General features: G+C 47.8%; 2 protein-coding genes, 1 long non-coding RNA gene and 1 other non-coding gene across 16 annotated transcripts in view; 2 read left to right on the plus strand and 2 right to left on the minus strand.

Moving 5' to 3' along the window:
* The window catches only part of POLH (DNA polymerase eta), a 32,086-nt gene extending 21,265 nt beyond the window's left edge, over positions 1-10,821 (plus strand). For all 9 annotated transcript variants that reach the window (XM_084968179.1, XM_084968176.1, XM_084968177.1 and 6 more), the window contains 6 exons: positions 562-665; positions 1,572-1,691; positions 2,293-2,416; positions 3,936-4,001; positions 6,699-6,868; positions 8,677-10,821. In XM_084968179.1, coding sequence (XP_084824305.1) covers positions 562-665; positions 1,572-1,691; positions 2,293-2,416; positions 3,936-4,001; positions 6,699-6,868; positions 8,677-9,529 — 1,437 coding nt within the window. In that variant the 3' untranslated portion in view covers positions 9,530-10,821. The remainder of the gene's footprint in view (positions 1-561; positions 666-1,571; positions 1,692-2,292; positions 2,417-3,935; positions 4,002-6,698; positions 6,869-8,676) is intronic.
* LOC146401553 (uncharacterized) overlaps positions 1-27,511 on the plus strand; it is an 838,561-nt gene that overhangs the window by 642,011 nt on the left and 169,039 nt on the right. The gene's annotated exons all lie outside the window — the stretch shown is intronic.
* Positions 12,502-24,264, minus strand: GTPBP2 (GTP binding protein 2). 5 transcript variants are annotated; one of them, XM_084968187.1, is made up of 13 exons: positions 24,161-24,264; positions 23,553-23,696; positions 19,062-19,088; positions 18,091-18,275; positions 17,680-17,788; positions 17,275-17,472; positions 16,802-16,976; positions 16,424-16,643; positions 15,903-16,038; positions 15,711-15,769; positions 14,611-14,782; positions 13,992-14,156; positions 12,502-13,796 (listed from the first exon to the last, which is right to left on the minus strand). In XM_084968187.1, the coding sequence occupies exons 2-13, from the start codon at positions 23,592-23,594 to the stop codon at positions 13,620-13,622; spliced, it is 1,665 nt and encodes a 554-aa protein (XP_084824313.1). In that variant the 5' UTR covers positions 23,595-23,696; positions 24,161-24,264; the 3' UTR covers positions 12,502-13,619. The 5 variants fall into 5 exon arrangements, 4 of the variants coding, with proteins under 4 accessions (XP_084824313.1, XP_084824312.1, XP_003128460.3 ...); XR_002345742.2 differs by lacking the exons at positions 23,553-23,696; positions 24,161-24,264 and adding an exon at positions 22,018-22,290 and having other exon boundaries at positions 13,992-14,110; XM_084968186.1 differs by lacking the exon at positions 24,161-24,264 and having other exon boundaries at positions 23,553-23,905.
* Positions 20,002-20,121, minus strand: LOC146401558 (small nucleolar RNA SNORA27). Its single transcript, XR_014811729.1, has one exon. It is a non-coding gene; the product is annotated as a small nucleolar RNA SNORA27 (small nucleolar RNA).

A 27,511-nucleotide genomic window follows, 5' to 3' on the forward strand; every position in this document is an offset into this window, starting at 1 on the left:
GGCGTAGACTGGCAGCTATAGCTCTGATTTGACCCCTAGCCTGGGAACCTCCATATGCATGGGCAAGGCCCTAGAAAAGACAAAAAAAAAAAAAAAAAAAAAAAAAAGAAATGTAAATAAATTGGGTAGGGTAAAAGGAGTATGTTTTAGCATTTTCATAGGGAGACAGTAAGAAATGCATCTTTTTTGATCCTTACCCACTTTGCCACAAAGGAACTCTGAGAAATGCATCTTAAGTTTCTTCTGCAGTGTCTTTGCTTTTTACCCTCTTGAACTTCAGGAATAGATGAGGATGGAAAAAATGACTAAAGGGAAACTGAGAATGGGAGATGTGGAAAGAACAACTAGAATAATGACAGTCATGTTTCCCACTCTGGATGTTATGGAACCCCAAGGTTTAGAGATGTATTGAGTTTCTGGTTTTGTTTTTGTTTTTAACGTGGAAACCATGCTTAAGCTATGCTTGTGTGTGTACATGTGTATATATGTGTGTGTTAATATTCACCAACTCTCTGTGTGGGTATTGACAGTAATGAGGTTTTTATACTTCCCATGCTCCAGGTCCTGGCAAAACTGGCCTGTGCACTGCATAAGCCCAACCGGCAGACCCTGGTCTCACTTGGGTCAGTCCCACAAGTCTTCAGCCAGATGCCTATTAGCAAAGTGTAAGTATTCCAGGAGCACCTTCGAGTTCTCTCATATACATGTGAAGACCCCCTCTGGTTGTAGTTTCTCCTGTTCCTTAAGGATTGGAGCAGGAAAAATAGGTACCATGGAGGCAGGAGGGAGATGATGCTGAAACTTTTTTTAATGAACATTCAATTACAAATTATCTGTGGAAGATACTTAATCCTAAATTTAAAAAAGAAAAGAACTTATTTTTAGCCATATGTTTATTAACTTCTTTCTAGGCTTTTGATTCAAGCCTATTACTAAATAACAAATAGGAATTTTTCTCATTTTCTTTGTTCTAATATCCATATCAAGCTGTTCAGGGCTACTGAATTGCTCCCAAATAAAATCAATAACTAGATTGTTCATATCAACTGTGTGTCCCTGACAAGGGCTTATAATCCTTTCGAAGTGACAAGATACGACTGTTTAGAGCAAGAGTGAAAGTGCTAGCCCAAGACCGTATGTGAGTAATCGCTAAATGATTTGTACAGGTAGTTACCAAAGTTGATAAAAGTAATGTGAGAAGGACTTATGAAAGAGGCATGGAATTTTTTTTACTTTTGAGATTTGGCACAATTTGGAGAGTCAGATGAAAAGAGAAGAGAAATACTGGGAGTTCCCTGGTGGCTCAGTGGGTTAGAGATCTGGCATTGTCACTGCTGTGGCTCGGGTCACAGCTGTGGTACGCGTTTGATCCCTAGCCTAGGAATTTCCACACGCCTCAGGCACAGCCAAAAGAAAAAATACTACAGTGGGTGTTGCTTCATCACCCATTCCCCTCCCACCCTCCCTCCTCCATAGAAATGTGTATGACCAACCAAAACATGCTAGAATGAGTTCTAACTAGAGATTTATGATGTGACCTATAACTTTTTTGTCTTTTTTGTTGTTTTTAGCCGTCATCTCGGAGGAAAGCTAGGGGCCTCTATCATTGAAATCCTGGGGATAGAATATATGGGAGAACTAACCCAGTTCACAGAATCCCAGCTGCAGAGTCATTTTGGGGAGAAGAATGGGTAAGCGATTCCTAATACTTTTCACTCATGACCTTTATGGATATGCTAAATTCACACATAGACAGGAGCATCAGGTAGAATCTAGACCTGTCTTTAGGTTAACATTTGCTCCTCTAGGTAATTTAATTGGTCCTCTTGGTTTAAAATATTAGATCACTATAGCCCGTCAGTCTAGTTTTTCTCATGTACCTAAATAGGTTGGTGGATAGGAACTGTTACTTTGAAGCTCAGATATATACATGTACAATATTTATGTCTAAGATGCTAGTATTCCTTAAAAATCTTTGTATTTAGGCTTAGTAAATACCAAAAAAAAAAAAAAACCCTTGGGGATATAAAATCTGTGGCTTGCTTGGTATTTTTCCAAAAATACAAATGATGACGTGGCCTTAGAAAACATAAACCGGTGTTCTTCTCCTTGGCAGTATATTATACTGGAATTATTGGGAAGGGCAGGGATTCTGTCAGAGGTGAGGTGTTCTTAATTTTAAACAAACTTTTCCTTTCTCTGAAAGGGATAAAAGGTAGTATAATATAGGTATTTTATTTTGTTTTAACAAGAATTTGCTTTCACCTTAAACTTTTTTGCTGGTTTTATTAGATCTTGGCTATATGCCATGTGCCGGGGGATTGAACATGAGCCAGTTAGACCCAGGCAAGTAACCAAAACCCTTGGCTGCGGCAAGAACTTCCCAGGGAAAACAGCTCTGGTTACTCGAGAACAGGTAGGCAGACATTCTTGATATAACATTGCCTCTTTTAAGGGAGTAAGTGGGTAGGTTTTGGTAGTGTAGAAGGTTTAATAAGTTAGATGGGACATTCATCATTCATGCTGTAAAGAATGAAGAAAATAGAAGTTTTTTTTTTTTTTTGGCCACACTTGCAGCCTGTGGAAATTCCCAGTCCAGGGATTGAACCTGTGCCACAGCAGTGACCTGGGCCACTACCGGGATAATGCCAAATTCTTTTTTTTTTTTTTTTTTGCTTTTTAGGGCCATACCCGCAGCATAGGAGGTTCCCAGGCTAGTGGTCGAATCAGAGCTACATCTGCCAGCCTACACCACTACCATAACAACTCAGGATCCAGGCCGTGTCTGCGACCTACACCACAGCTCATGGCAATGCCAAATCTTTAACCCACTGAGCGAGGCCAGGGATTGAACCCGCAACCTCATGGATCCTAGTCGGGTTTGTTAACCCCTGAGCCATGATGGGAACTCCCAATGCCAGATTCTTAACACGCTGCACCACAAAGGAACTCCTAGTTCTTTTTTTTTTTTTTTTTTTATCTTTTTGCCTTTTCTAGGGCCACACCCGGGGCATATGGAGGTTCCCAGGCTAGGAGTCTAATCGGAGCTGTAGCTGCTGGCCTACGCCAGAGCCACAGCAACACGGGATCTGAGCTGCGTCTACGACCTACACCACAGCTCACGGCAACGCCAGATCCTTAACCCACTGAGCAAGGGCAGGGACTGAACCCGCAACCTCATGGTTCCTAGTCGGACTCATTAACTACTGAGCCACGACGAGAACTCCAGGAACTCCTAGTACTTTTGTGTGTTGAAAATTTAAAATAGTTTAATTTGTGATTTATTATTATTTTTTCCTTTTCTTCCATCTAAAAAGAAATAGAATGGAACTGATTGAAGTTCGAAATGGAATTACTCATTTTTCGGTGGGTGAAAACTTGGGAGGCCAGGATATTGTGCCTCAAGTTTGTGTCTTTTTTCTCAGAGCTGGAACATGCCTGAAATTCACCTGATGGCATGTCAGGAGGAAAGAAAATGAAGGGAGTTCCCATCGTGGCTCAGCAGTTAATGAACCCAACTAGCATCCATGAGGATTCGGATTCCATCCCTGTCCTCGCTCAGTAGGTTAAGGATCCGGTGTTGCTGTGAGCTGTGGTGTAAGTCACAGTCATGGCTTGGACCCCTCATTGCTGTGGCTGTGGCATAGGCAGGCAGCTGTAGCTTCGATTTGACCCCTAGCCTGGGAACCTCCATATGCCGAGGGAGTGGCCCAAGAAATGGCAAAAAGACAAAAAAAAAAAAAAAAAAAAAAAAAAATCAAAATTTTGAGCTATGTCAGGTCAGAGTATGGAAGTGTTCTATGATCTGGTGATCCTTTTGGGGGAGCCTTTATTGCACATTTCCATTTAGGGGAGACCTGAACAAAACTGCCATTGAGCTCTCTAAAACCCAGAGTCTTTAAATGAAAGATTAAAGTCTCCATGCTTTTTTTTAGGTACAATGGTGGCTTTTGCAGTTAGCCCAGGAACTAGAGGAAAGACTAACCAAGGACCGAAATGATGTAAGATTTTCTTTATTCCTGGGGTGAGCTTTGGGATTTAAATACCAGTGGCTCCTTATTTTATAGAATAAAAAAACAAAGATACAAAAAGATACCTTTATTGATATATGTATATGTGTATTTTTATATACCATAAGATTCACCCACTTACAGTACACAGTTCAGTAGTTCTAGTATGTTTCAGAGTTGTTCCACTATTCCATGATCAATTTAAGGACATTTTCATAACCCAAAAAATAAATCCTATACCTATTATCAGTTATTCCCCCAGCCCTAGGCAACCACTGGTCTGCTTTCTGTCTATGTAGACTTAGTATTCTGGACATTTCAAATCTCTGGAGTAGTATATGTGGCTTTTTGTGACTGGGTTGAATTCTTTCAGTTAATGTAATATTTTCAAGGTTCACCCATATTGTAGCATATATTAGTCCTTCCCTCCTTTTTATGACAATAATATTCTATTTTATGTATATACCACATCTCATCAATTCATTAGTGCATGGATATTTGAGTTGTTTCCACCTTTGGACTACCGTGAATGATGTTTTTGTAAACATTCACGTACAGATTTTTGTGTAGACTTGTTTTCATTTCCCTTCAATATATACCTAGGAGTAGAATTGCTGAGTCACATGCTAACTTTCTGTTAGCATACCAGACTGTTGCACTGTTTTATAGTCCCAGCAAAGTAAGGAGGTTCAAATTTCTCCATTTTTGTTATTGACTTTTTTATTTTTTGTCGTTTTAGGGCCATACCTGCGGCATATGGAAGTTCCCAGGCTAGGGGTCGAATGAGAGCTGCAGCTGTCAGGCTACACCACAGCCACGGCAATGCCAGATCCAAGCCACATCTGCGACCTACACCACAGCTCACAGCAATGCCAGATCCTTAACCCACTGAGCGAGGCCAGGGATCGAACTTTCATCCTCATGAATACTGGTCAGACTTGTTTCCACTGAGCCACAACAGGAACTCCTTCTCTTTGAGTTTTAAGAGTTCTTTAGGTATTCTGGATACAAGTCCCTTTTCAAACATATAATTTACCAATATTTTCTCCCATTTTGTGGTTTTTCATTTTCCTTATGGTACTTTTTGATGGGTCCTCTCCTATTGAAACATCAACTGCATGTAGGGAATCAACTATAATTACCTCTTTGCTCTTTTTTAGCTGAGGTGGTTGTTTGTTCTTTGATAAGCAACATGGATAGGATTCCAGTTGTTATGGGTCTATTTGACTTTGCCCACTAGGTGTCGCTCTGTTCTCATCTCTCCTTATTCTCTAAGCAATTTGAATTGGTCTCTGACCTCATGTCCTATCATTTCCCCCTAACTCACTCCCCTCTAGCCTCCACTCTGCTGGCCTTCTTCCCTTTTATTTAACACACCAAGTAAAGTGCACCTTCACCTTCTCCCAACTACCCTAACTTATCAGGAGCCTCCATCACTCTCTGCCTTACTCTGTTTTTTTTCCATTGCACGTTGTACTTATTTCTGCAGGCCTACTTGTTTATCATATGTAGCTCCTACTACAGGAGAAAATCCATGAGGACCTGGACTTTATTTTGTTTTCTCCTGTATCTAGAAAGCACCCGATATATAGTAGGCACTCAGTTATGTTGAATGGTTTTAGTCAACAAAGACTTCTTTATAATTGCCAATTTATATTCTCTCAATATATACAAATCTGTACAAATTGTATTTACAAAATATATTTTTACAAAAAAACAGTTGCTGCTATTGATTTGTTTGCCTTAGGGGTATTTCTTCTCACTAGAATCTTTTGATTTTGAGGGGATCCTTATGTATATTTTCCATCTTCTCGCCTCTTGACCTTTATTTCTTAATTTGCTTTGCATTAACAGTATTTAGATGCTTAGACTTAAGTGAAAAGTGAGTCAATGATATTGCTCTCTACAAAGTACCTTCTATAGATGTATCTCCTCCTGTCAGAAGGAGGTACTAGTGAAACTCCGGCTCTTCCTAAGCATAAGCGCATCAGGGCAGATTAAAGAATAGATACACTACTTAATCCTGACACCCTAGATTGGATCTTCCTTTTAATTATTTACATGAACTCTTCCTTCAGTCACAAAATAGAATATACAACTGTAGGTATTTGGTATAATCTTCTTGCCTGGACACCAAAAAAACCAAACCAAAACGAAAACGAAGGAGAATCCATTTTCATTTATTCTGTCCTATTTCCATCACCTGCCAAAGTAGCCTGGATATTCTAATATTCCATCCTCCAAATTTCTAATATTCCATCTTCCAGTTACATCTTATACTCAGAAACAGCACAAATTTTTTTTTATATATATATATTTTTTTGCGATTTCTTGGGCCGCTCCCGCGGCATATGGAGGTTCCCGGGCTAGGGGTCAAATCGGAGCTGTAGCCACCAGCTTATGCTAGAGCCACAGCAACGCGGGATCCGAGCCGCGTCTGCAACCTACACCACAGCTCACGGCAACGCTGGATCCTTAACCCACTGAGCAAGGGCAGGGACTGAACCCACAACCTCATGGTTCCTAGTCGGATTCGCTAACCACTGAGCCACGACGGGAACTCCAAATTTTTTTTTTTATTAAACCTATTTCCAAACCATTCTTTCACCCTGATTCTTTTAATTTCCTCTCACACAATTTAGTATATAGAATAACTTTAGTTCTGTCTAAATCCTTTTACACCCATAGAATGACAGAGTGGCCACTCAGTTGGCAGTGAGCATTCGAGTACTCGGAGACAAACGTCTTAGCAGCCTGCGCCGCTGCTGCGCCCTTACCCACTATGATGCCCACAAGATGAGCCAGGATGCATTTGCTGCCATCAGGAACTATAATACTTCAGGGATTCAAACTGAATGGTGAGTTTCCTTCCAGCTCATCTTCTTCTGAAATGTATACCCGTCTTGATTTAATATTAGTGGTTATATAAACTTTCCAGTGGGGTAGGTTTTTTGTAGCAGCACCTATTACAGCAGGGAATGGTCAGGCACTTAAGGGAGAGAACACAGTAGAAGCACCAGAAACAAGGCAGCTCAGCTGCAGCAGCTTTGCCTACCTTTGGTGCATTCCAGTGGTCAGGGGGCAGGTCTGAGGGGCAGAGTGAACCAGTACTATCCCTGCCTATATCAATTTGCTATAGTCTGGGGAATGAGCAATTGTTCTTAGGAATACAGAGCTCAAGTTTCAAGAACACACTTGGGAACTTCTCCCTCAACTATTTGATTTGTTCTATCTTAAAATCATCTTCTTTGGAATTCCCTGGCAGCCTAGCAGTTAGGATCTGGCATGGCCACGGCTGTGGTGTGGCTGTGACCCCTGGCCTGCGAACTTCTGTATGCTGTGGGTATAGCCAAAAAATAAAAATAAAAAAAAATAAAAAAATAATCTTCCTTGATAATGAAGGTGACCAGTGATTATATTCACAGGTAATCTCTATCTCACATCCCAACTAAATTATACACTCCACTGGTACAATACCAAATATTATTTTATTTATTTTTCTTTGTAGGGCCACACTCATGCATATGGAAGTTCCCAGGCTAGGGGTTGAACTTTTGAGCTGCAGCTATTGGCCTACACCACAGCCACAGCAATGTGGGATCTGACCCACGTCCGTGACCTTTGCCACAGCTTGTGGCAATGCCAGATCCTTAACCGACTGAGTGAGGCCAGGGATCAAATCCTCATGGATGCTGGTCAGTTCATAACCCACTGAGCCACATTAATTATATATATATATATATTTTTTTTTTTGCTTTTTTTTTTTTTTTTCCATATGCCTGCACCTGTGGCATATTGGAGGTTCCCAGGCTAGGGGTCACAATTGGAGCTACAACTGCTGGCCTGTGCTACAGCTGCAGCAATGCCAGATCCCAGCAGCATCTGTGACCTATGCCACAGCTCATGGCAACGCTGGATCCTTGACCCACTGAGCAAAGTCAGGTATCAAACCTTTGTCCCCATGGATGCTAGTCACGTTAACCACTGAGCCATGACAGGAACTCCTGTCATAGTAATTTTAAAATAGCGTTTACTCCTTAACTTCATTAGAGGACTAATCTGTATATAAAAGTACATTTCATCTTCTAAAATTCAACTTGTGAAAATTTGAGTCATTAGACATGAGGAACTTTATGGCAGAATTTCTTGAAGTAGTTTTGAGAGCAGGCTAGGTACCCAAAAGCAGGTGTGAAATTTCATTCTCTAGAAGTTCCAGAGTTGAAAGTCTGTCAGATAGGTGGTCTTCTCTTTAAAAACAGGAGAATGCATAAGAGGATTTTTTTCAAGTCTTTCCAGTCTAAATATTCTCAAGCTTTTTGTTATCCTGAATTCTTACCCCAACCCTGAATTACAGCAGCTCTGAAGCACTAAGTTATGAAAACAATAAACCTAGCTATTGAGGGGATCCAACTTCCACATGTCTGATTTGGTAGGTGTTCACCAAGGCAGTGCTCTTCAGGTGTGGTCCAGCAACTATCAGCATCACCTGGGAACTTGTTAGAAGGCAAATCCTCTGCCCATCCCAGGTCTACTGGATCTGTATTAATCCAGTACACTCTAAAAGTTTGAGAACCACTGCAGTAATAATTTCCTTTTGTGGCACAACCAGACTTTCACAAATTGAATCTGGGACCGTGCTAATCTTGCTCTTTTACTTTCTATACAGGTCCCCTCCCCTTACAATGCTTTTCCTATGCGCTACCAAATTCTCTGCCTCGTCAGCTGGCACAGACATCACCGTCTTCTTGAGCAGTGACCCAAGTTCTCTGCCAAAGGTGCCAGTTACCAGTTCAGAAGCTAAGACCCAGGAAAGTGGCCCAGTGGGGACAGTCACTAAGAAAGCAACCAATTCTCTGGAGTCATTCTTCCAGAAAGCTGCAGAAAAGCAGAAGGTCAAAGAAGCTTCACTGTTACCTCTTACTGCCACTACTCAGACCCCTGTGAGCAATTCACCATCCAAGCCCTCATTACCTTTCCAAACCAGTTCTACTACAGGATCTGAGCCCTTCTTTAAGCAGAAGACTCTTCTTCTAAAGCAGAAACAGCTTAATGATCCTTCAGTTTTCTTCCCTCCACAAAAACCACAGTCCAGCCCTAAAGAGCTACCAACAGAGTATCCAGATGGTGGCCCTGCCTGTGAAAACGCATTGAAGCTAGATTCAGCCCAGGCAACTCCTGCAGAGGTGGATTTGGCCCAGAACAGCTCTTTAACTTCCAAGTCTGCTCTGGAGGAGGCAACCGCTACCCTCAGTCTCCTAGCTGCTGAGGACCAAGTCCTCTGTGAGAAGTGCGGCTCTCTGGTACCTGTCTGGGAGACGCCAGAACACTCGGACTATCATTTTGCGTTGGAGTTGCAGAAATCCTTTTTGCAGCCCCACTCCTCAACTTCCCAGGCTGTTCCTGCCCGATCTCCTCAAAGCAAAAGAAATCCCAAGAGCCCTTTGGCCTCCAGTCACAAACGCCCTAGGCCTGAGGGCATGCTGACATTAGAAACATTTTTTAAGCCATTAACACACTAGAGAGCTGCCCTCAGGCTTGCTGCAGGGTTTTAATATTTGTAGCCTAGAAGGTGGAAATATATTCATATCTCAAGGAAATTTGTAACTTTATGAAATTTTTAATAAGAAAAATAAGCTGGTTAGATGCTGAGTTAAGGCTCCCATCTCTTTACAGGTGTGGATTCTAATCCTATTGCTGACAGGGATGTAAAAACTTACCTTCCAGATATACAACCGTTTTGAGTTTTTGCTAGCCTTTAGGGAAGCAGTGTCATACAGTTAAAAATGTCTGGGCCTCGAAACCCAAGAGATGTGGTTCCAAACCTGACTCTGCCTCTTAGAATATGGCCTCGAATAAGTCACTTTCCTCACTTTCCCTCATCTGTCAAATTAAGGTAATGCCTTAGACTACTGAAAATTAAGAAAAAGTGTTGAGAATATGGAGTCCATTGGCCCTTCTACGTCTTGCATTTTATCTTAATGTAGAATGAGACTGTTACTGGACCAGTTTAGGAACTCAGTTTAGTTGGGTAAGTTGTGAGTAGAACTAGATCTCCAGGACCTTGGTTACTCTGAGTGTGATTCTGAGAAAGAGTATGAGCACCAACAGGGAACTTGATAGAAATAGTCTCAGCCTTACCCCAACCCCAACTGAATTCGAAAAATACTGACCTAGAAGTTATCAGCCCATCTGGTTTGTGGAGGATGGTGTCATTGCCTTAAATACAAATTTAATAAAAAGACAAGGACAAAAAAAAAAAATACACACACACACAAAACACAAATTTAAAAGCTAAGTGCTTGGGCTTTCTTATCTCTTGCATCTCATCTGGTGTGCTCATCTCTTCCCTAGTGAAGTGTGACTCTTTAGCTTATGGTTTTAAATGAATTATTGTAGCTTTTGGCACTTGTCCATGCTTACAGTACTGTATTCTTAGTCTTTATTCTTATATGTGGAAAGTCAGAAGATGAACTGAGTTGGTGGAGGGGTACACCATACATGTACTCAAGCCAGTATTTTTAGGCTTATTTGAACTTATTTGTAAATTGGGGGCCTGTAGTTTGAGGGGGAACATTTGAAAACCACTGGGTCTAGCCAGAATTTCCTCCAAAAGTACTTCCCACTTTTGTGGCAGTTAAATATCTAATAAAAGACACTGTGACACGGCCCTTTTCATACTAGATTTGTAGATTTCTTACAGGCAAGAATTCTTCACCATGCCTTACACATAATAGGTGCTGGATAGTCACTGGATGAAATGTATACTGAAAATTTTACATTACTAGAACCAGAATAAAAAAATTACATACTATTGGAGCTGCGTGTGTGCTCCTTTATACACCGTTTTATCCTCCTAAGTGTTCCATTAACGTAGCAAAAACTTTGTTTCTTAATCTAGGGAAAAGTTTTAAAAAAGAAAAAGCCCTTTGGGTGCTATAGAGATCAAGTTGAGCAAATTTATCACACGTCAGTTGACTGGAAGGAGTCATACAGAAAAAGTAATGTGGTAGCCACTTTGGTTTCACTGGACTTCTAGAGGCCAAGACAGGTAGTGGGCAGGGGGTGGGGCACCAGTGAATAACCAATCAAGACAACAGCAGCAGCACATGTTGTCTTCTGGGCAACTGAAACAAATGGCATACTGGCAGAGAGCCTGTGGAGGGGACAGCAGACAGCCGTGCAAAGGTTGGTGTCAGGTGGAAAGCTGAAGTACCCTTTTGCTGAAATAATAACTCTCTGTCATAGCTGTTTATTAGCAGCTGTAAAGAAGGAAGTAGACAGCTCTTAGTTCCCAACACCAGGAGGAAGTTCTTCAACCATAGGCTTCTTAGCAAGTTAAACCAGTGACATTTAAAAAGTAGCTGAGAAGTTCCCGTCATGGCTCAGTGGTAAAGCACCTGACTAGTTTCCATGAGGACGCGGGTTCCATCTTTGGCCTCGCTCAGTGGGTTAAGGATCCAGCGTTGCCATGAGCTGTGGTGTAGGTTACAGACATGGCTGTGATGTGGCGTAGACTGGCAGCTGTAGTTCTGATTCGACCCCTAGCCTGGGTACTTCCATATGCCATGGGTGCAGCCCTAACCCCCACCCCCCAAAAAAATAAGCTAAGCTTGAATGACAGAGGCCATCACTTCAATACCCTGGGGGCAGGATGCCCATGGGATCATGGGCTACATTTATCATTAAATTTCTTTTGCAAGGATCATTAATGAAAATGATCCCTGCATTTGGCAACTGACTTTAAAACTTGGGTCATATTTCTCCAGGGAACAGAAAGAGGGACAAAGGTTTGGCCAGGTGCCTCTCATAGCTCCGAAGCCAGTTTAGACTACGTAAACCTCACTTAAGGCTACTCCGCATTGAGTACATAGACACTGCCTAAGTTGCACTCTTAAGTACCTGCCACCAAAATCTTGATGGGGCCATCTCAGCCTCTTTACCGCTGTGACCATCAGCAAATGGCCAGCTCCACAAGCACAGGGTAGTTACCACTCTTAGCTGACAAGGTAGCAGTTTCATTTTTGTCTTTCTAGAGCTGCATCTGCAGCGTATGGAAGTTCCCAGGCTAGGGGTCGAATTGGAGCTTCAGCTGCGGCCTACACCACAGCCACAGCAATGTAGGAATTCGAACTGCGTCTACAACCTATACCACAGCTCACAGCAAAGCTGGATCCTTAACCCACTGAGCAAGGCCAGGGATCGAACCCGTATTCTCATGGATACTAGTCGGGTTTGTTAACCAGTGAGCCACGACAGGAACTCCCCCGCAGTTTCGCTTTCTGTTCTACTCAAAGAACCATGCAAAACAGGCCAGAATACTTAGGTCACAGCACTGGACCCTGATAACATGTGCGGGGGAGGGAAGGAAGCTGGGTCAGTGGGTTCTTCCCCACTCAGGGCTCAGCAGCGTAAGGGTTTCACTCGCCTCTGATCCTGGAGAGGAATCCAGCTCTGGAAGATAAGCCTGGATCTTAAGCATAAGCACAGTGTGTTCAATAAAACATTTTTATTCTGTACAATATATATATATGCATATTTAAATATATATATATGTATATATATATGCAGGGAAACCTCAACCAACAAATCCCTGAGTCCACGGGAACCCAGGACACTAATAAGGGAAAGAAGGGGATCCATGCCCTAAGGAGTAGGAAATACGGCATCATCTTTCCCTTACCTCCAGGTTCCTGCGACAGAGGGACAGGTATGGTCACTCACTGCAAGTTACTAAAACACGAGAGGACTTACATGGGGGCAGGAAGCGGGGGCAAAGGTGGCAGGATGGGGAGCTAGGGGTCAGGTCCCCAGCCACCAGCCTGGGAGAGTAAAACATACTGTTTGAATCCAGCATTAATACCAACAGGTCACTGCAGAGGAGGGACAAGACCAACTGACATGCAGCTGACCCTCGGCAGGCCAAGGCTGAGCTTGGCGGCCCCACACCTGGGCCAGCACAACAAATAGCACCTGTGGGGCCTTTGACAGGCAGAACCAGGGACGTGGCCCTTGAGTGAAGGAGGGATGGGAGAGAAAGCTGACAGAAGGACCTCCTGTCTCAGCACAGGGTGGGGGCGTTGCCATTCAGTCCCTGTGCCATATCTTCAGACCCTGAGCCGCCCACTGGCTGGCCAGGAGCAGGCATCTTTTGTCCAGGCAGGTAGAGAGGAGGAACTTACATGGCCTTGAGAAGAGGTATAGAAAAAGGAGTGCTTTCAAGGACCACCCCCAATTGTTGTGACAATTCCTGATGCACAGGGACCACAGTGGTGAGTCAAGCCCAGGCCCAAGAGTGGGGCTGAGGTGGCAGCAGGCAGCTCCCTCCGGTAGACGGGCCGTGGGGTTGCCGGGCTTGCTGAGCCGACCAGGTGGCCACACAGCTGCTGAGCGCTGCCCTGAGTTCTCCCGTCTCCTCCCCCAGGCCTGCCCCTGCCCGGCCACATCAAGCCTGGCATGTCTCCAGAAAAGGTAGCCAGGAGCAAGCAGCAGAGAGCATCCCTCTCTCCCTAGCCTACTGACACACACAGCCGCCGATGGGGGGGCAGCATGGCCAGAAGTCACCTTCTATATTGTAGAGACAGCAGTAGAGCCGTGCCTGCCTGGAGGAGTTCAGAAAGCCATGTTGGCCTGGGCCTCTCCCGCTGCAATGGCTTGCACATCGGTGACGTGGCCGATGCCCTTGGTGACGCCCTCCCGAAACAGCAGCTTGGCGCCCACCTTCAGGTACTCTGGGTGCTTCAGGAAGCGGAAACGGACTACTGCCTTCTCCCCAGTCCGCAGCTTGTCCTGCAGCAGAAAGGCGGTCACTGGCCCTGGGCAGCACCTCCGGTCTCTACCAGCATTGGCTCTCTACCGTCGGGGGCCTAGCAGGCTTCTACCCAAAGTCAGCGGGGCACTGGGGACAGGCCTCCCTCCCTTCCAGAAGCAGGAGAATTCCGCCTTTCCCCTGGGGGGGCCGGGGCGTGGCTGGCTCCCTCTCACCTTGGCATGGATCTTTTCCACCACTGCCGTCTGACGCACATTGCCCACGTGTACTGTCACCTGGAAGCCTCGCCGGAAGGTGGTGGCATGGAACAGCAGGACTATCTCTGCCTCGAACACTGAGCAGATGGTGGGGTTCATCTCTGGGCTCACCATCACCATGCCCTGGGGAGGCACAGCCCCCAGACCCAGGAAGGGCAGGCCTCACATCAGTCTCTCCTCCCCGGCCACCCTCACACCCTCACACCCTCGGCAGCCCCGGGACCTCGTCTTCCTCCAGCACCTCCAACGCAAGGACCCAGAAGATGATGCTCAAAACTCTCCTTAGAGGGGCGCCTTTCTTACCCACCTTTCTTGTCCTCTAACCCTTCTAATGCTTAGGATTTGCAGGGTCCTGGACACTAGGGCTGCACTGCAGTGATTCATGTTTCATGATCTGTGCTTTATGAGTATCCTAAGCCTTTTTCATGCATGGACCGTCTGCATAACCGGCTTCTTGAGTTAGACACCAGGTTTCTGTGAGTTATGCTGAGGCACCTTAGGTGCTTCTCATTCAAGTGGCCAGGCTCCCAGGCACCTCTCTCCCGTGTTCCCTCTCCCGCCCGACCTCCCACCTCACCTTGCGAAGGAGTGCGCGGTCAAAGTCCCCGAGGGCCAGTGTAGCAGCCTGGCCGGCTCGCAGCACACGACAGGCAGAGCGGTTGCGTTGGATGCTGCACACTCTCAGCTCCAGGAAGCAGCCATCGTCTGTGGGGCCCACCACCAGCTGGTCCCCCTCACGGCAAATGCCACTGCAGCCCAGAGAGCGGGCAGCACAGGTCAGCCTGAGCTCCCTCCCTACTTCTCTCCTAGGCCCTTCCCTTGTAAGACTGAGTCCCTTGGCTGGGGGAAAGCGACCCTAAATCTGATTTGGGGAGATGACTCTGTTCAGACTGAAGGTTTATACCAGGAAAGGCCAGCAGCCAAGGCGGCAGACAGTAGCTGCTGGTTTGACACGCAACACCTGATCTCTGAAAGAGCAAGCATCCCCTGGGGTTTCATCCTCTGCTTTGGAAAGTGTCTTAAGGGACCTCTCACTTCCCGAGCTGGAGATGAAGTCAGCTGAATGCACTCTAGTTTTCTTCCCACACTTCTGCCCCAGGGGCCTGGAGATTCCCAGTAAGAAGCAAGACTGTTTCTTCCTTCAGAAGCTAACAGAAGAGCTTTCTCCAGCTCTTCTGATGGTGAAGCCTAGTCCACAAACGAGCACGTCTTTTACTTTTTTTTTTTTTTTTTTTTTGCTTTTTAGGGTCACACCCCTGGCATATGGAGGAGGTTCCTGGGCTAAGGGTCCAAATGGAGGCACAGCCACAACCACGTCAGATCCAAGCCACATCTTTGACCTACACCACAGCTCATGGCAATGCCAGATCCTTAACCCACTGATTGAGGCCAGGGATCAAACCCACAACCTCATGGTTCCTAGTTGTATTCATTTCTGCTGCACCACGATGGGAACGCCTACTTTTTTTTGGCGGGGTGGGGGGCTGTTCTCACAGTATGTGGATATTCCCAGGGACTGAACCTGTGCCATGGCAGCGACCCAAGCTGCTGCAGGGACAATGCCAGATCTTAACCTACTGTGCCAGCAGGGAATGCCTACAAGTTCAACTCCAGGGTCTCCACTGGGTACATGTGTGTGAAGGCCGGATGGGGTGGGTAGCAAGAAAGGCAATTCACCTGGAAAGCGTTCCTCCGACAACTGTCCCCACCTCTGGAACTGTGTAGATTTCATCCACCTGAAGCCGAAGAAGATTCTATCAATAGCCTGCCACATAGGGCTGGCACGTCCAGAATCTCTAAACAGACTCGAGGCTCGGAATGAGCCCCTCCCAGTTCCGTGGCTCACTGCCCGTTCCGACGGCCAATTACCTGGAACTCTGTCAGCTGCTGCATGAGTTCTTCCTGCTCTTTGCTATTGGTGAGTGGCGGCAGAATATTCAGAAAGACTTTGAGCAGATCCAGACTCTCTCCAGACACGCTCGACAGTGTGAAGATAGGGGTGACACTGTAGAGGGAGGCACGGAATGGGCAGATGGGGAAAGTTCCAACAGGAAGCAGGGGCTAGAGCCCGGTGCACGGCCAGGTGAACACCCCCTGGGGTGGCAAGGGGCTCTCCTCTCCCATCTGTGAGCCCGCCATGAGCCCAGGGAGACGGTGAATACCCACACCGCACCTTGTCTCCAGGGTCCCGGGTGTCAGCAGATCCCCAGGCTGGCTTGGGGAAAGAGTCCCACCTTTAGCTAAGACTCCCTCCCACAACCCCAATCTGAAAACCCACAGAATTGAGCCAGAACTGGCCTGCTCCTGAGGGGCTGGGGGGGGACCCTATGCTCCGGGGCCCTGTGGCAGCTTTCCCTGGGAATCAGGGCTCTGGGATGAGAAAGGCTTACTTGGGGGACTGGGCAAACTGCTGGGCAGCCGTGACAGCATCATCCTCGGAGGTGACGAGCATGGGGACCTTGTGGCAGCCAGGCTGCTTGAGGACCCGCTCTAGCTGGCGTACCGTCCTCTCCACGGTGGTCTTGGCGCACAGGTCCACCTTGCTGACCACGATGAAGAAGGGCACTTTCAGGGCCAGGGCCAGCCCCAGATGTTCCCTTGTGGTGCCAGCTGCTCAGAGAAAGAAGGCAGGCAGCGGGACGAGGGGTGAGAAGGCAGGGAGGAGGACAGAGCAAGAGACGAGTGGGGCTGCCTCCCAGATCTGGGGAGGTCCGGGCTAGGAGAGTCAGCACCCCCATCCAGCGCCATCCCTGCCCGATGCCTCGTACCAATGCCAGTGTTGGCGCTGACGAGCAGCAGGGCGCAGTCGGGACAGTACGAGGTGAGGCCGAAGATGGTGGTGTGCAGGTACTTGTGGTGGCCTGCCAGGTCGATGAAGGTGATCATCTTGGAGCTGCTCTCACAGATCTCTTCTGCCGTCCTTGAGTCACTGTAATTCACCACCTGGCCCGGAGCCCAGGGCTCTCAGTGCCCCCTGCCAGCCTCCCCAACCCTTCAAGAGTCGCCAGGACCTAAACCAGTTCCTTGGTGACCCTGCCTCTTAACCCTGAGCCCCATTCTGATCTGGCTCAGGTGATTCCCCATCTGTTCCCTAAGGAGATCGGAGCTGGTTCGGTGCCCTCAGGGCCTTCGTCTACACTACTCCAGAAGGTCTCCACACTCTGCCCGCAGAATCTGGCCTTCACCACTACCATCCCAGCCTCAGAGTCTGGTCCCACTGGGTCCCGTTGATTGCATGCACCTCTCCCTTGCTGTTAAAGCCCAGGATCTCGAAGCTGATGCTGGAGGTTCGGCCAGACTGAATCTCGTGCAGGTGGCGGAAAAGGTTGAGCCGAGCCCGGCCCCGCCCATTGTCCAGCTCTCCCTGGGTCAGGACTCCCAGCAGAGTCGACTTCCCTGAGTCCACATTCCCCAGGACGGCCACACGGAGGTCCAGGAACTGCGGGCGGATTGTCAGAGGTGAGGGTTCTGACCCCTCACCTCTTGCCACTGAAAGTTAGGTCGAGGGCAGCGACACTCACTGGGGACCAAACGATGAACTGGACACCCCCAGGGTCCCAGGCCAGGGGAGAGCCTGGCACCAAAGGGCGCCCCCTGCCCTGGGGGGGAGCACGGGCATGAGAGGCAGGGAAGAGTGTGCACCCACCTGTTGGTTGTCAGGGACCTTTCGTACTAGCACCTCGGTGATCTTCCGGGGCGTGTCACTGTCATAGTCCACTTCTCGCTCCCGGAGGACAGTGATGTCTGCCCCAACCCTGTCACAGCAAGCCCACAGCTGCCACATCTCACCTGTACTCCCCCTCCAATCCATTCCCCCCACCCCCAGAGCTCCCAACCCCTAACTTAGATTCCTACCCCTCCAATCCATCCTGAATCCCCGGCTCTCTTTACACAAATCAACTTTACGTCAAGGAGCAGAAAACCTGGGATCCAGTGCAAAGGAACCCAGAAAACCACCCTCCCCCCTTTGGCCCTCTGTCAAGAGCAGACCCTAGATGACTGGGCCCGTTGGGTCCCGATGCAGGGAGAGGAGAACCCAGGGGAAGGGGGAGCATACTTCTCTGCCATCCGGTGCAGGGTCTTGAGGGAGGCCCTCATCTCCTCCTCAGCCAGGCCCACCAGCAGCCCATTGTCCTCTACCCCAATCTGGTAGACCGCCTCACCACGGCCCTCCTGGAGCCGCCACTTCATCTGTGTCACCAGGTGCTCAAAACGGTATTGGGATGGATTCACCAGCTTCAGCTTGGGGGGAGTGAGTATTGTGAGAAGGCAGAGTCTAGATGCTCCGTCTGAACCCACATGCTCCCCAGCTGTCCTGTGGCAAGAACCAGGGCCTTCCCTTCCCTTTTATTATTGTTATTTTTAGGGCTGCACTGGCAGCATACAGAAGTTCCCAGGCTAGGGGTCTAATCAGAGCTACAGCTGCCGGCCTACACCACAGCCATGACAACATGGGATCTAAGCTGCATCTGTGACCTACACCCCAGCCCACGGCAATGCAGGATCCTTAACCCACTGAGCGATGGAACCTGCATCCTCATGGATGCTAGTCGGGTTCATTACTGCTGAACCATGATGGGAACTCCCTTTCCATTCCCTCTTAACCACCCTCATCCCTGACCTCCTCTAAAGGTGAGTCCTCTTCCAACAGAATGCAGTCTGAACCCCATCTTTTTTTTTTGTCTTTTTGCTATTTTTTGGGCAGCTCCCGCGGCATATGGGAGGTTCCCAGGCTAGGGGGTCGAATCGGAGCTGTAGCTGCCAGCCTACACCAGAGCCACAGCAAGTCGCGACCCGAGCCGCGTCTGCAACCTACATCACAACTCACGGCAACGCCGGATCGTTAACCCACTGAGCAAGGGCAGGGACCGAACCTGCAACCTCATTGTTCCTAGTCGGATTCGTGCCATGATGGGAACTCCGAGAACCCCATCTTTAAATTACTACAGACCATGAAGTTACAAGGACCTCAAAGAAATCATCCCTTGCCAACGAGGTCAACCTGCCCCTCCCCAGCCTCAGACTCACTTTATATTCGATGTTTCCATCTTCAGCCTGAAAAGAAACAGGGAGCAGTTACCACACACCATCCAAACCTAACCTCTACCTCCCCAATTCCCACTGGGGTCCAGGCAACTAACTTAAGAGAGTAGGAAGCCTCAGCCGCAACTGCTTAGGCAGGTGTCTGTCAAAGGTCATGGCAAACCAGCCTTCTATTCAGCCCCAGTGAGGCTTCTCCGAAGGAAACGCTTATGAGAACAGTGAATCACCCATCTAAGCCAAAAAAGAACCCTGAATCCTTTTTTTTTTTTTTTTTTTTTTTTTTTAAATGGCCTCACCCACAGCATATGGAAATTCCCAGGCCAGGGATTGAATCCAAGCCTCAGCTGTGACCTACACTGCACTGGGCCAGGGATCAGAGCTGGGCCACTGCAGTTGGATCCTTAACTTACTGCACCACTGCGGGAACTCCTGTGCCCCTACTTTTCTTTCTTTCTTTCTTTCTTTTTTTTTTTTTTTTGCAAATTTATAATTATTTATTAAATCTTACTTTATGGGGCCTTGAGGCAACAGGCAACATCCCCACTTTTAGGCTCTCTTCTGATGCAGTATACCAAATAATTTAACCAAAACTAGACTGCTAATAAAATTTACAACTAATTAAACTTTGCATACTCTGAAAACTAGGACTGCTTAATAACACATCCCACAAGACTCTGCAGTTTATCACAACTCGTTTCTTCTGAAAGGTTACTAGACAAACACTCAGTTTGCTTGAGGTTTTTTGTTTTTTTAGGGCCGCACCCGTGGCATATGGAGGTTCCCAGGCTAGGGCCTATAACACAGCCACAGCAACCCAGGATCCGAGCCACGTCTGCAACTTACACCACAGCTCACGGCAATGCCAAATCCTTAACCACTGAGTAAGGCCAGGGATCAAACCCACAACCTCATGGTTACTAATTGGATTCCTTTCTGCTGCGCCTCAATGGGAACTCCTTGCTTGAGTTTTAAAAAGATATTTCCTTTGCCCCATTTGAATGACCAATAAAGACATAAGTCCCATTGGCAAAGTGAAAAGGGGGTGGAGCTCCTCCTCTTTCGATCACTGGCAGCACGTTCTTCCTAGACGCAAGATCACCCCTTTCCTTCTCCCTAGGGCCTCAAACTGCTGTCCGTACAGGTCTTTGTCTTCTCTGTGTCCAGGCTACTAAAGTCAACCTTTGCCACTGGTCTGGCAGACACCATGTCCTTCCTGCCCACCCCTCCCAGCTGATGACATCAAGAGTAAGAGGCTGCAAGAGGTTCTGGAGCAGGGCCAAAGGGTGAACTCAGCATCGGTCACTACAAGCCCAATGAGAGAGGGGCCCAGGTGAAAGACAGCAGGGCTCCAAAGCTGGGGTTCAGATGAAGAGAAGAAACTCCAAAAATATAAGGAAGGAGACAGACACCATAAACCAGACTCACTGTGCTTTTACCCTCCTGTCCCATAACCCTCAGGGCTCAGTTGAGGTGAAATCTTTTCTTTTCTTTTTTCTTTTTTTTGCTTTTTAGGGCTGCACCCACGGCATATGGAGGTTTCCAGGCTAGGGGTCACGAATCAGAGCTACAGCTGCCGGCCTACACCACAGCCACTGGAATACCAGATCCAAGCTGTGTCTGCGACCTACACCATAGCTCATGGCAATGCCAGATCCTTAACCCACTGATCGAGGCCAGGGATCCAACCCACATCCTCATGGATCCTAGTAGGGTTCATTAACCGCTGAGCCATGACAGGAACTCCAAGGTGAAAACTTGAATCCACCCCACAATGGCCTCCTCTTCCCTGTATCACGTAACCCAACACAGAAGCATCCTGTTGCCTGAGCTTCCCCCTCTCACGTGCAAAAGGATATACAATTTGCCTGGTCTACCTGTCCTGAATTTCTGCACTCCTCCTCCCTGGACATTTTATTTTTCTTCTCCCCTTCCTGTCATCATTCCATCCCTTTGAAGGCTCTCTGACTCCCAGGCTCTTACAGGGCTTCACCCATAATCTCCATCTCTTGGAATATAATGGAAATCTTTTCACATCAATAAAGACCTTCCTTGTTTATCATTTTGATGGAGGTGAAGAATAAGTACGGGTGGCTTCAGAAAAGTGGTGCAAGGATGATGGTCTAGGATAATGGTTCTCAACACGTGGTCTCAGGACCAACAGCATTCACATCACCTGGGAACTTGTAAGAAATGCCGATTATCAGGGCCACCTTTGACTTACTCAGTTGTAAATTCTAGGGGTAGAGCAGCAATTCAAGTGATTGTGATACATACTAAAGTTTGAATAATCACTTGATGAGGATCTCCCCCTTGGGTTCTCTTTTTCTAAGAGGGACAGAGTAGCAGTTATCCTCTGCCTTAGGGACAGATGGTACGGGTAGGTGGAGGCTGCCACCACTTCCTCATAGGACAGGCAAAGGGCAGGAGGACTAAGCCTAACTGTTTTCTGGTGTGTGTGTGTGTACACACTCAGGGATAGGGACAGAATATATTGCTCTTTGTGTGTGTGTGTGTATACACACTCAAGGATAAGGACAGAACACATTGCTCCTTCCTCGGGTACTCCTCTCCTCCCCGTAGAGCAAGTTTAGAAAACTCTAACTCCTCATCCCAGAACGCACTCTCCCTTCTCCTGTTGCAGCACAGGGAAGGGGCCCGGGGATTTTACTCTGCTCTTCCCAAGGGGATCCCCTTTTCCCACTTCTCCTGGAATTACCTACATCAGAGTGAGGAGATTCCCCTCCTCCCCTCTTCCTCCCCGGGGCCTGACACCTGGTGGGGACGGGGTCAATCTCTCTGTCCCTCCTCCCTGGGGTCCTCGAACCGGAAAAGAAGGGGGTCTTGACACCGGAAGGGGGGTACGAATTCTGTCTCGCCTTCCTGGAGTCCCAGGACCGGAAGGAGTGATTTCCTCTCACCCGGCCGCTTCTCAGTTGCTCACCTCGGGGGGCAGGTACGGAGGGTTGTTGGCTTTGCCCCCTCTGTTCCTTCCGTTCTTCTTTTTCCCCTTCGGGCCCCCGCAGCTGCTGCTGCCGCCGGCGCCCCTAGCCTTGAGGGTTCCGCCCACGGCCGGGCCCCCTCCGGGCCGGCAGCAGCCGCCGAACAGCTCGGATACCCGCGAGTCCATCCGCTGCTGCCGCCAGCCCCCCGCCCGGCCCCTCCCCCCCGCCACCGCCGCCGCCACCACCTCCGCCACCGCCGCCGCCGCCGCCCCTACTGCCACCGCCGAGTCCGACCAGCCAGGAGGAGAGCGGGGTGGGGCTCTGCACAGGCCACGCCCCCACCCTGCCCTGGCTTCCAGGTCGCGTCAGAAAGAGTCGCGAGGCATCACGGGATATAGAGTCCTCAAGTCTGAGAGCTCCCTGGAAAGAGTTCGCCGCCGCCCTACCACTCCCAGGAGACATCGCGGCGCAAGGGGGCCGCGGGCGGCTTCGGGGAGTAGGTAAGGAGCGCGCCTATGCGCGCAAAGACCTAGGGGAGCTGTAGTCTGGTTCCCAGTCTCAGAGAGCTGAGCGGGTCTTTAATTAGGGCCTGGGGGTCGTGGGCCAGTTACCGGAGCGGAGGGCTTACATCCGAATTAAGCTTTGTGGGCGCTTCAGAGTTGGGCCCTTTGACGCCAGCCTCCACAACAAGTTTTGAACCTGGAGAACGCAGAATTTGGAGCGACTGGTCTACTGGCTCCGCCCCTTCCTCAGTTTCTCCCTCGACGGCCGGCGTGCCGTCCGGGTGAGTCAGGACTAATGCCAGGGCGGAGGCGGATGGTGGTTAGCCTAATTAAGGCTTTTTTTGTTGCGAAGATTATGCCACCTTTATACAGTAGTCACTGCTTTATTACCAAGCTGGCACCCTCCGGGGGCTGGTTTTAGCAGCCCGAGACACCGCAGTAGCCCCGACGCGAGGCTCGAACCCATAAACAAGCCCCGCTGCCTTAGGGCCACCAGGATGCCCGCAGCGAGTATTACCCCTCCCCTTTGTTTTGAAGCCGAACCAATCCCGGAACACCGATTTTGGTTTTAAAACCGCCAGGGCTGTGGGAGGGGCCTGGCCCCTACTTGGGGCGGGGCTGGGGCTCCGGTTACGTCAACCACTGCGAGGGCGGGGGAGGTTTCCTGGAATAGAAACTTGGCCCAGGGCCCAGGGGATTGCTGACTTGACTTTCTTGCCAAGCTGTCATCTCGCTTGCTCTTTAGGGCTCTTGCAGTCAGCAAAGAGTAAACACATTCGGTGACATAAACCAGTGTACAAAACACTAGAAAGGCGGAGTGGGGAAGCAGTGTTGCTGGGCGGGGAGTCAGGACGCCAGAGTTCAATTCCCAACCCCATGGCTGACTTGTGACTCACCACTCATCCATTGTATGTCCACTTCCCATCTCTTCACAAACAGCGAGATGCTCATATAGAGACCAGAAACGAAACAGCCCTGCCCACCAGCCCTCGGTTTTCCTTGGAAAACTAGAAGCAGCAACAGTGGCTTACCTCTGGTGATCCTTTCAGGGGTTCAGACCTGGTGGAGTCCATGGCTTCCCCCAAGGAGCACAAGGAGAAGACAGGCTACTGATCACGTAGTTGCTGTCCACATGGCATAACTCCCCAAATCGGTGATAGCGGAAGGGCCAAAATCTGCAAAAGGGCCGAGCAGACCCAGCCAATTATGTGATCTTATGTGATCGTCAGTGACTGGAAGCACGTGCGACTTCTCAACCCCCTTAGCTAAGAAGGTTATGCTGCAGAGGTCGACCTTAGAGAGGGGCGAGGGGCACAACTTCTCCAGGGAAACTGCTACTTAGAGGCTGAGACAGAAGAACTCAGTGAGAGATCTCAAAAAGGATGGGGATTGGAAGTGAGAGCCAAAACTATTCCCCCGATATTCTCACCACCAGCAGCTCTGGGCTCTCTTGATAAGCAGGGCCTGGGCTGCACTGGCCTGATACTTGTTCTCTCATCGTCATGAATCCTTCAACCACCCCAACACACACACAGTTTCACTTTATTCTTCTCAATTCCCTTGTCTCCTGAGTGGAAAATTTATTTTAAGAGATGAGGAGGAATAACCCATTCTGATATCCATTCTTAACCTGGCTTACCACAAACAGGAGTGAAGGCCGGAAGGGGAGTAGGCTGACCCGGGATGTCTGCCCAGGAGACCAGATCCTGGGAGATGGAAGGTGGTGTATGTGTTTAGTTTCCTGGAGGGGTTGCTTATGAGGTGCTTATGAGGTGGTTGCCCATGGGGTAAATAATGGACGTCTGCACACAGACATTTTTTCCTGGTCTGTGATTAGTCATTCATTCTTTGTGTAGAGTACCTTTACATACATTTTAAACTCAGACTTAGCAATAGTTTCCTTTACATTTTCTTGGTTGTGTCATGTCCAAGCCAACCTCACTCCTAAATTATGAATTATTATCCACTGTTTTCTTCCAGGAGTTTTGAAGTGTTTGTGGGTTTCTTTTGGCACGTGGAGGTTCCCACGCCAGGGTTTGAACCAGAGCCACAATAGCGACCCAAGCTGCTGTAGTGACAGTGCTGGATCCTTAACCTGCTGTGCTACAAGGGAAATTCATGGTTTATGTTTAGATGTTTGATCAGTTTGGAATGTATCTTTATGTAGGATGTATAATAGGAACTTATTTGATTTTTTTTTTCTAAATGGTAGGGAGTTGTCTCAAGTTACTTTCTTTTAAAAAGTTATCCTCATTATATATACCAATAGCTACATGGGTCTGTTTCTGGACTCTCTTCTGTTTTATTTATTCCTGAGCCAATACCACAGTATTTTTTTTTTTTTTTTAGGGCCGCATCAGTGGCACATGGATGTTCCTAGGCTAGGGGGTCCAATGAGAGCTGTAGCCACTGGCCTATGCCACAGCCACAGGAACCTCAGATCTGAGCTGCATCTGCAATCTACACCACAGCTCACGGCAGGCAACACTGGATCCTTAACCCACTGAGCCAGGCCAGGGATCGAACCTCGTTCTCATGGATACTAGTCAGGTTGGTTAACCACTGAGCCATGACGGGAACTCCAATACCATAGTATTTTAATCATTGTAGTTTTATGATATATTTTGATCTTTGGTCCTTTCTTTCTGAAACACACCTTTTTCTTGGCCTCCAGCACTTGACACTTGTCTGTTTTTCTTTCTATTTTTCTGGCTACTCCTCATTCTCCTCCACAGATTCTCTTTCTGTTCATCCTCCAGACATTAGTGTCTTCAGTATCTTATTTATTTATTTATGCCTTTTTAGGGCCGCACCTGCAGCATATGAAAGTTCCCAGGCTAGGGGTCAAATCGGGGCTATAGCTGCCTACTTTTTAGGGCTGCACCCATGGCATATGGAGGTTCCCAGACTAGGGATCCAATTGGAGCTGTAGCCACCAGCCTACGCCACAGCCACAGCAACACTGGATCCTTAACCCACTGAGTAAGGCCAGTGATCAAACCCTAGTCCTCATGGATGCTAGTCAGATTCGTTTCCATTGAGCCATGATGGAAACTCTGAGTTGAGTTTTCAATAAGTTGAGTTTGCTGTTCCGTTGGACAGTGAAAAGATATTTAGGAACATCATTAGAAATAGAAATATATGTATTTGATAGTCATCAGCAAGGGGGCAGATAAGATCACCCAGGGAACTTGTATAGAGTAAAAATAAGCTAGGAGGGAGTTCCTGTTGTAGCTCAGCAGAAATGAAACCAACTGGTATACATGAGGATGCAGGTTCCATCCCTGGCCTTGCTCAGTGGGTTAAGGATCTGGCATTGCCCTAAGCTTTGGTGTAGGTCAAAGATGTGGCTCGGATCCCATCTTGCTGTGGCTGTGGTGTAGGCCAGCAGCTGCAGCTCTACTTCAACCCCTAGCCTGGGAACTTTCACATGCCTTTTTACGTGCGGCCCTAAAAAGGCAAAAAACAAACAAACAAAAACCCCAGAAAACTGAACTCATCTTTTCTCCTTACTCATTCCCCAATAAACCTGGTCCTCCTCTAGTTTTCTCTCCTTCACTGGGTGGCATAACTGGCCATAGAGTTGATGAAGTAAAAAAAAATCTGCTTGTTTTCTTGCCAGTCTCTCTCTATCTCTCCTCCTATTCCTGGGGTCAGCCATCATGCTCAACTGACCTCTTATTCTAGGGCTCACCCATTTCTCTCCACCCCACTGTGACTACTCTAGTTCAGACCTCTTTCACCATGCACTTGGGAATTGCAGTTGCTAGCTCTAACTGGCATCCATGCCAGCTCCTTTATCTATTCTGTAATCAAAATACCTACACTGTAGCCAGTGTAGAGATTAAATTTATAAAATGTAAATGTAATCATGTCAGGCCCCTACTTAAACCTTTCAAATGTTCCCCTACTCTCCTACAGGATATAGTTCAAACTTTGGCTTTAGCATGGTTTATAAAGCTTCGCCATGATCTGGCTCCTGTTTGTTCATCATAGCCTTACTTCTTCATAAGCTGAACTCTTTTTTATTCCTTGAAGAGAGGATGCTCTTGTATCTCCAGGTCTTGTTAAAAAACAAAATTCAGGAGCTCCTGGTGTGGTGCAACAGGATCAAGATTGGTGGCATCTTGGGAGTGCTGGGACACAGGTTCTTCTATCCCTTGGCCGGCACAGTGGGTTAAGGACCCAGTGTTGCCCCAGCTGTGGCTTAGGTCACAACTGCGGCTTGCATCTGATCCCCGGCTTGGGAACTCCATAAGGAGAGTGGTGGCCTAAAAACAAAACAAAACAAAAATTCAAACGAGTAAATTTGAAGATATAATTGGCTTTATTCAACAATTCATGAATCAGGCAGCATCCCATCTAGTTTAAAAACAAAAACAGGCACTCTGAAGGACTGTTGAAAATGGATGACTTTTATAGAAAGGAGGGCAGGATGAGGTTATTAGCAAAAAGAAAGAAAGGAATGGTCACCTACCGTTAGGGGGAATGATAGGGGGTTTTATCTTGCAGATTACCTCACTAGGGCAGACTAGGAAATTCCAGACTGGTTAGTTTAAAATTCTACTCCATGAGTTCCCGCTCTGGCACAGTGGGTTAAGGATTCGGGGTTGCTGTAGCTGTGGAATAGGTCACAGCTGTGGCTCGTATTTTATCCCTGGCTGGGGAACTTCTATATAACGTGGGTGCAGCCAAGAAAGGAAAAAAATAAAAATCCACTCTAGGTGAAGCTGAAACTTCGATTAAGTTAGGTACTAATTCTTGGTGAGATTTAGCAGAAGTGATTCCATTTGGGGCTTGTTTCTTTTTTTCTTTGTGATTTTTTTTTTTTTTTTTTTAGGACCGCACCTACAGCATATGGAAATTCCCAGGCTAGTGGTCGAATTGGAACTACAGCTACGGTCCTAAGTCACAGCCACAGCAACTTGGTATATCAGCGGCGACAGCGACCTACCCCGCAGGTCTAGGCGATGTCGGATCCTTAACCTAT

Source organism: Sus scrofa, chromosome 7 (genome assembly GCF_054392235.1).
Source record: "Sus scrofa isolate SSC_HxYL_T2T_F1_AM1 chromosome 7, Sscrofa_HxYL_maternal_Yorkshire_Landrace_v2.0, whole genome shotgun sequence".
NCBI classification, from domain to species: domain Eukaryota; kingdom Metazoa; phylum Chordata; class Mammalia; order Artiodactyla; family Suidae; genus Sus; species Sus scrofa.

Bases quoted from the DNA above. Each gene is read 5' to 3' on its own strand.
- GTPBP2 (XM_003128412.7), bottom strand. From the start codon at position 22,203: ATGGACTCGCGGGTATCCGAGCTGTTCGGCGGCTGCTGCCGGCCCGGA. The intron at 16,977-17,274 runs GTGCATGCAATC...GCTCCGGGCCAG, and splicing joins GCTTTAACAGCAAGGGAGAG to GTGGTGAATTACAGTGACTC. The intron at 14,157-14,610 runs GTGAGGTGGGAG...GTGCCTCCCCAG, and splicing joins ACCGCGCACTCCTTCGCAAG to GGCATGGTGATGGTGAGCCC.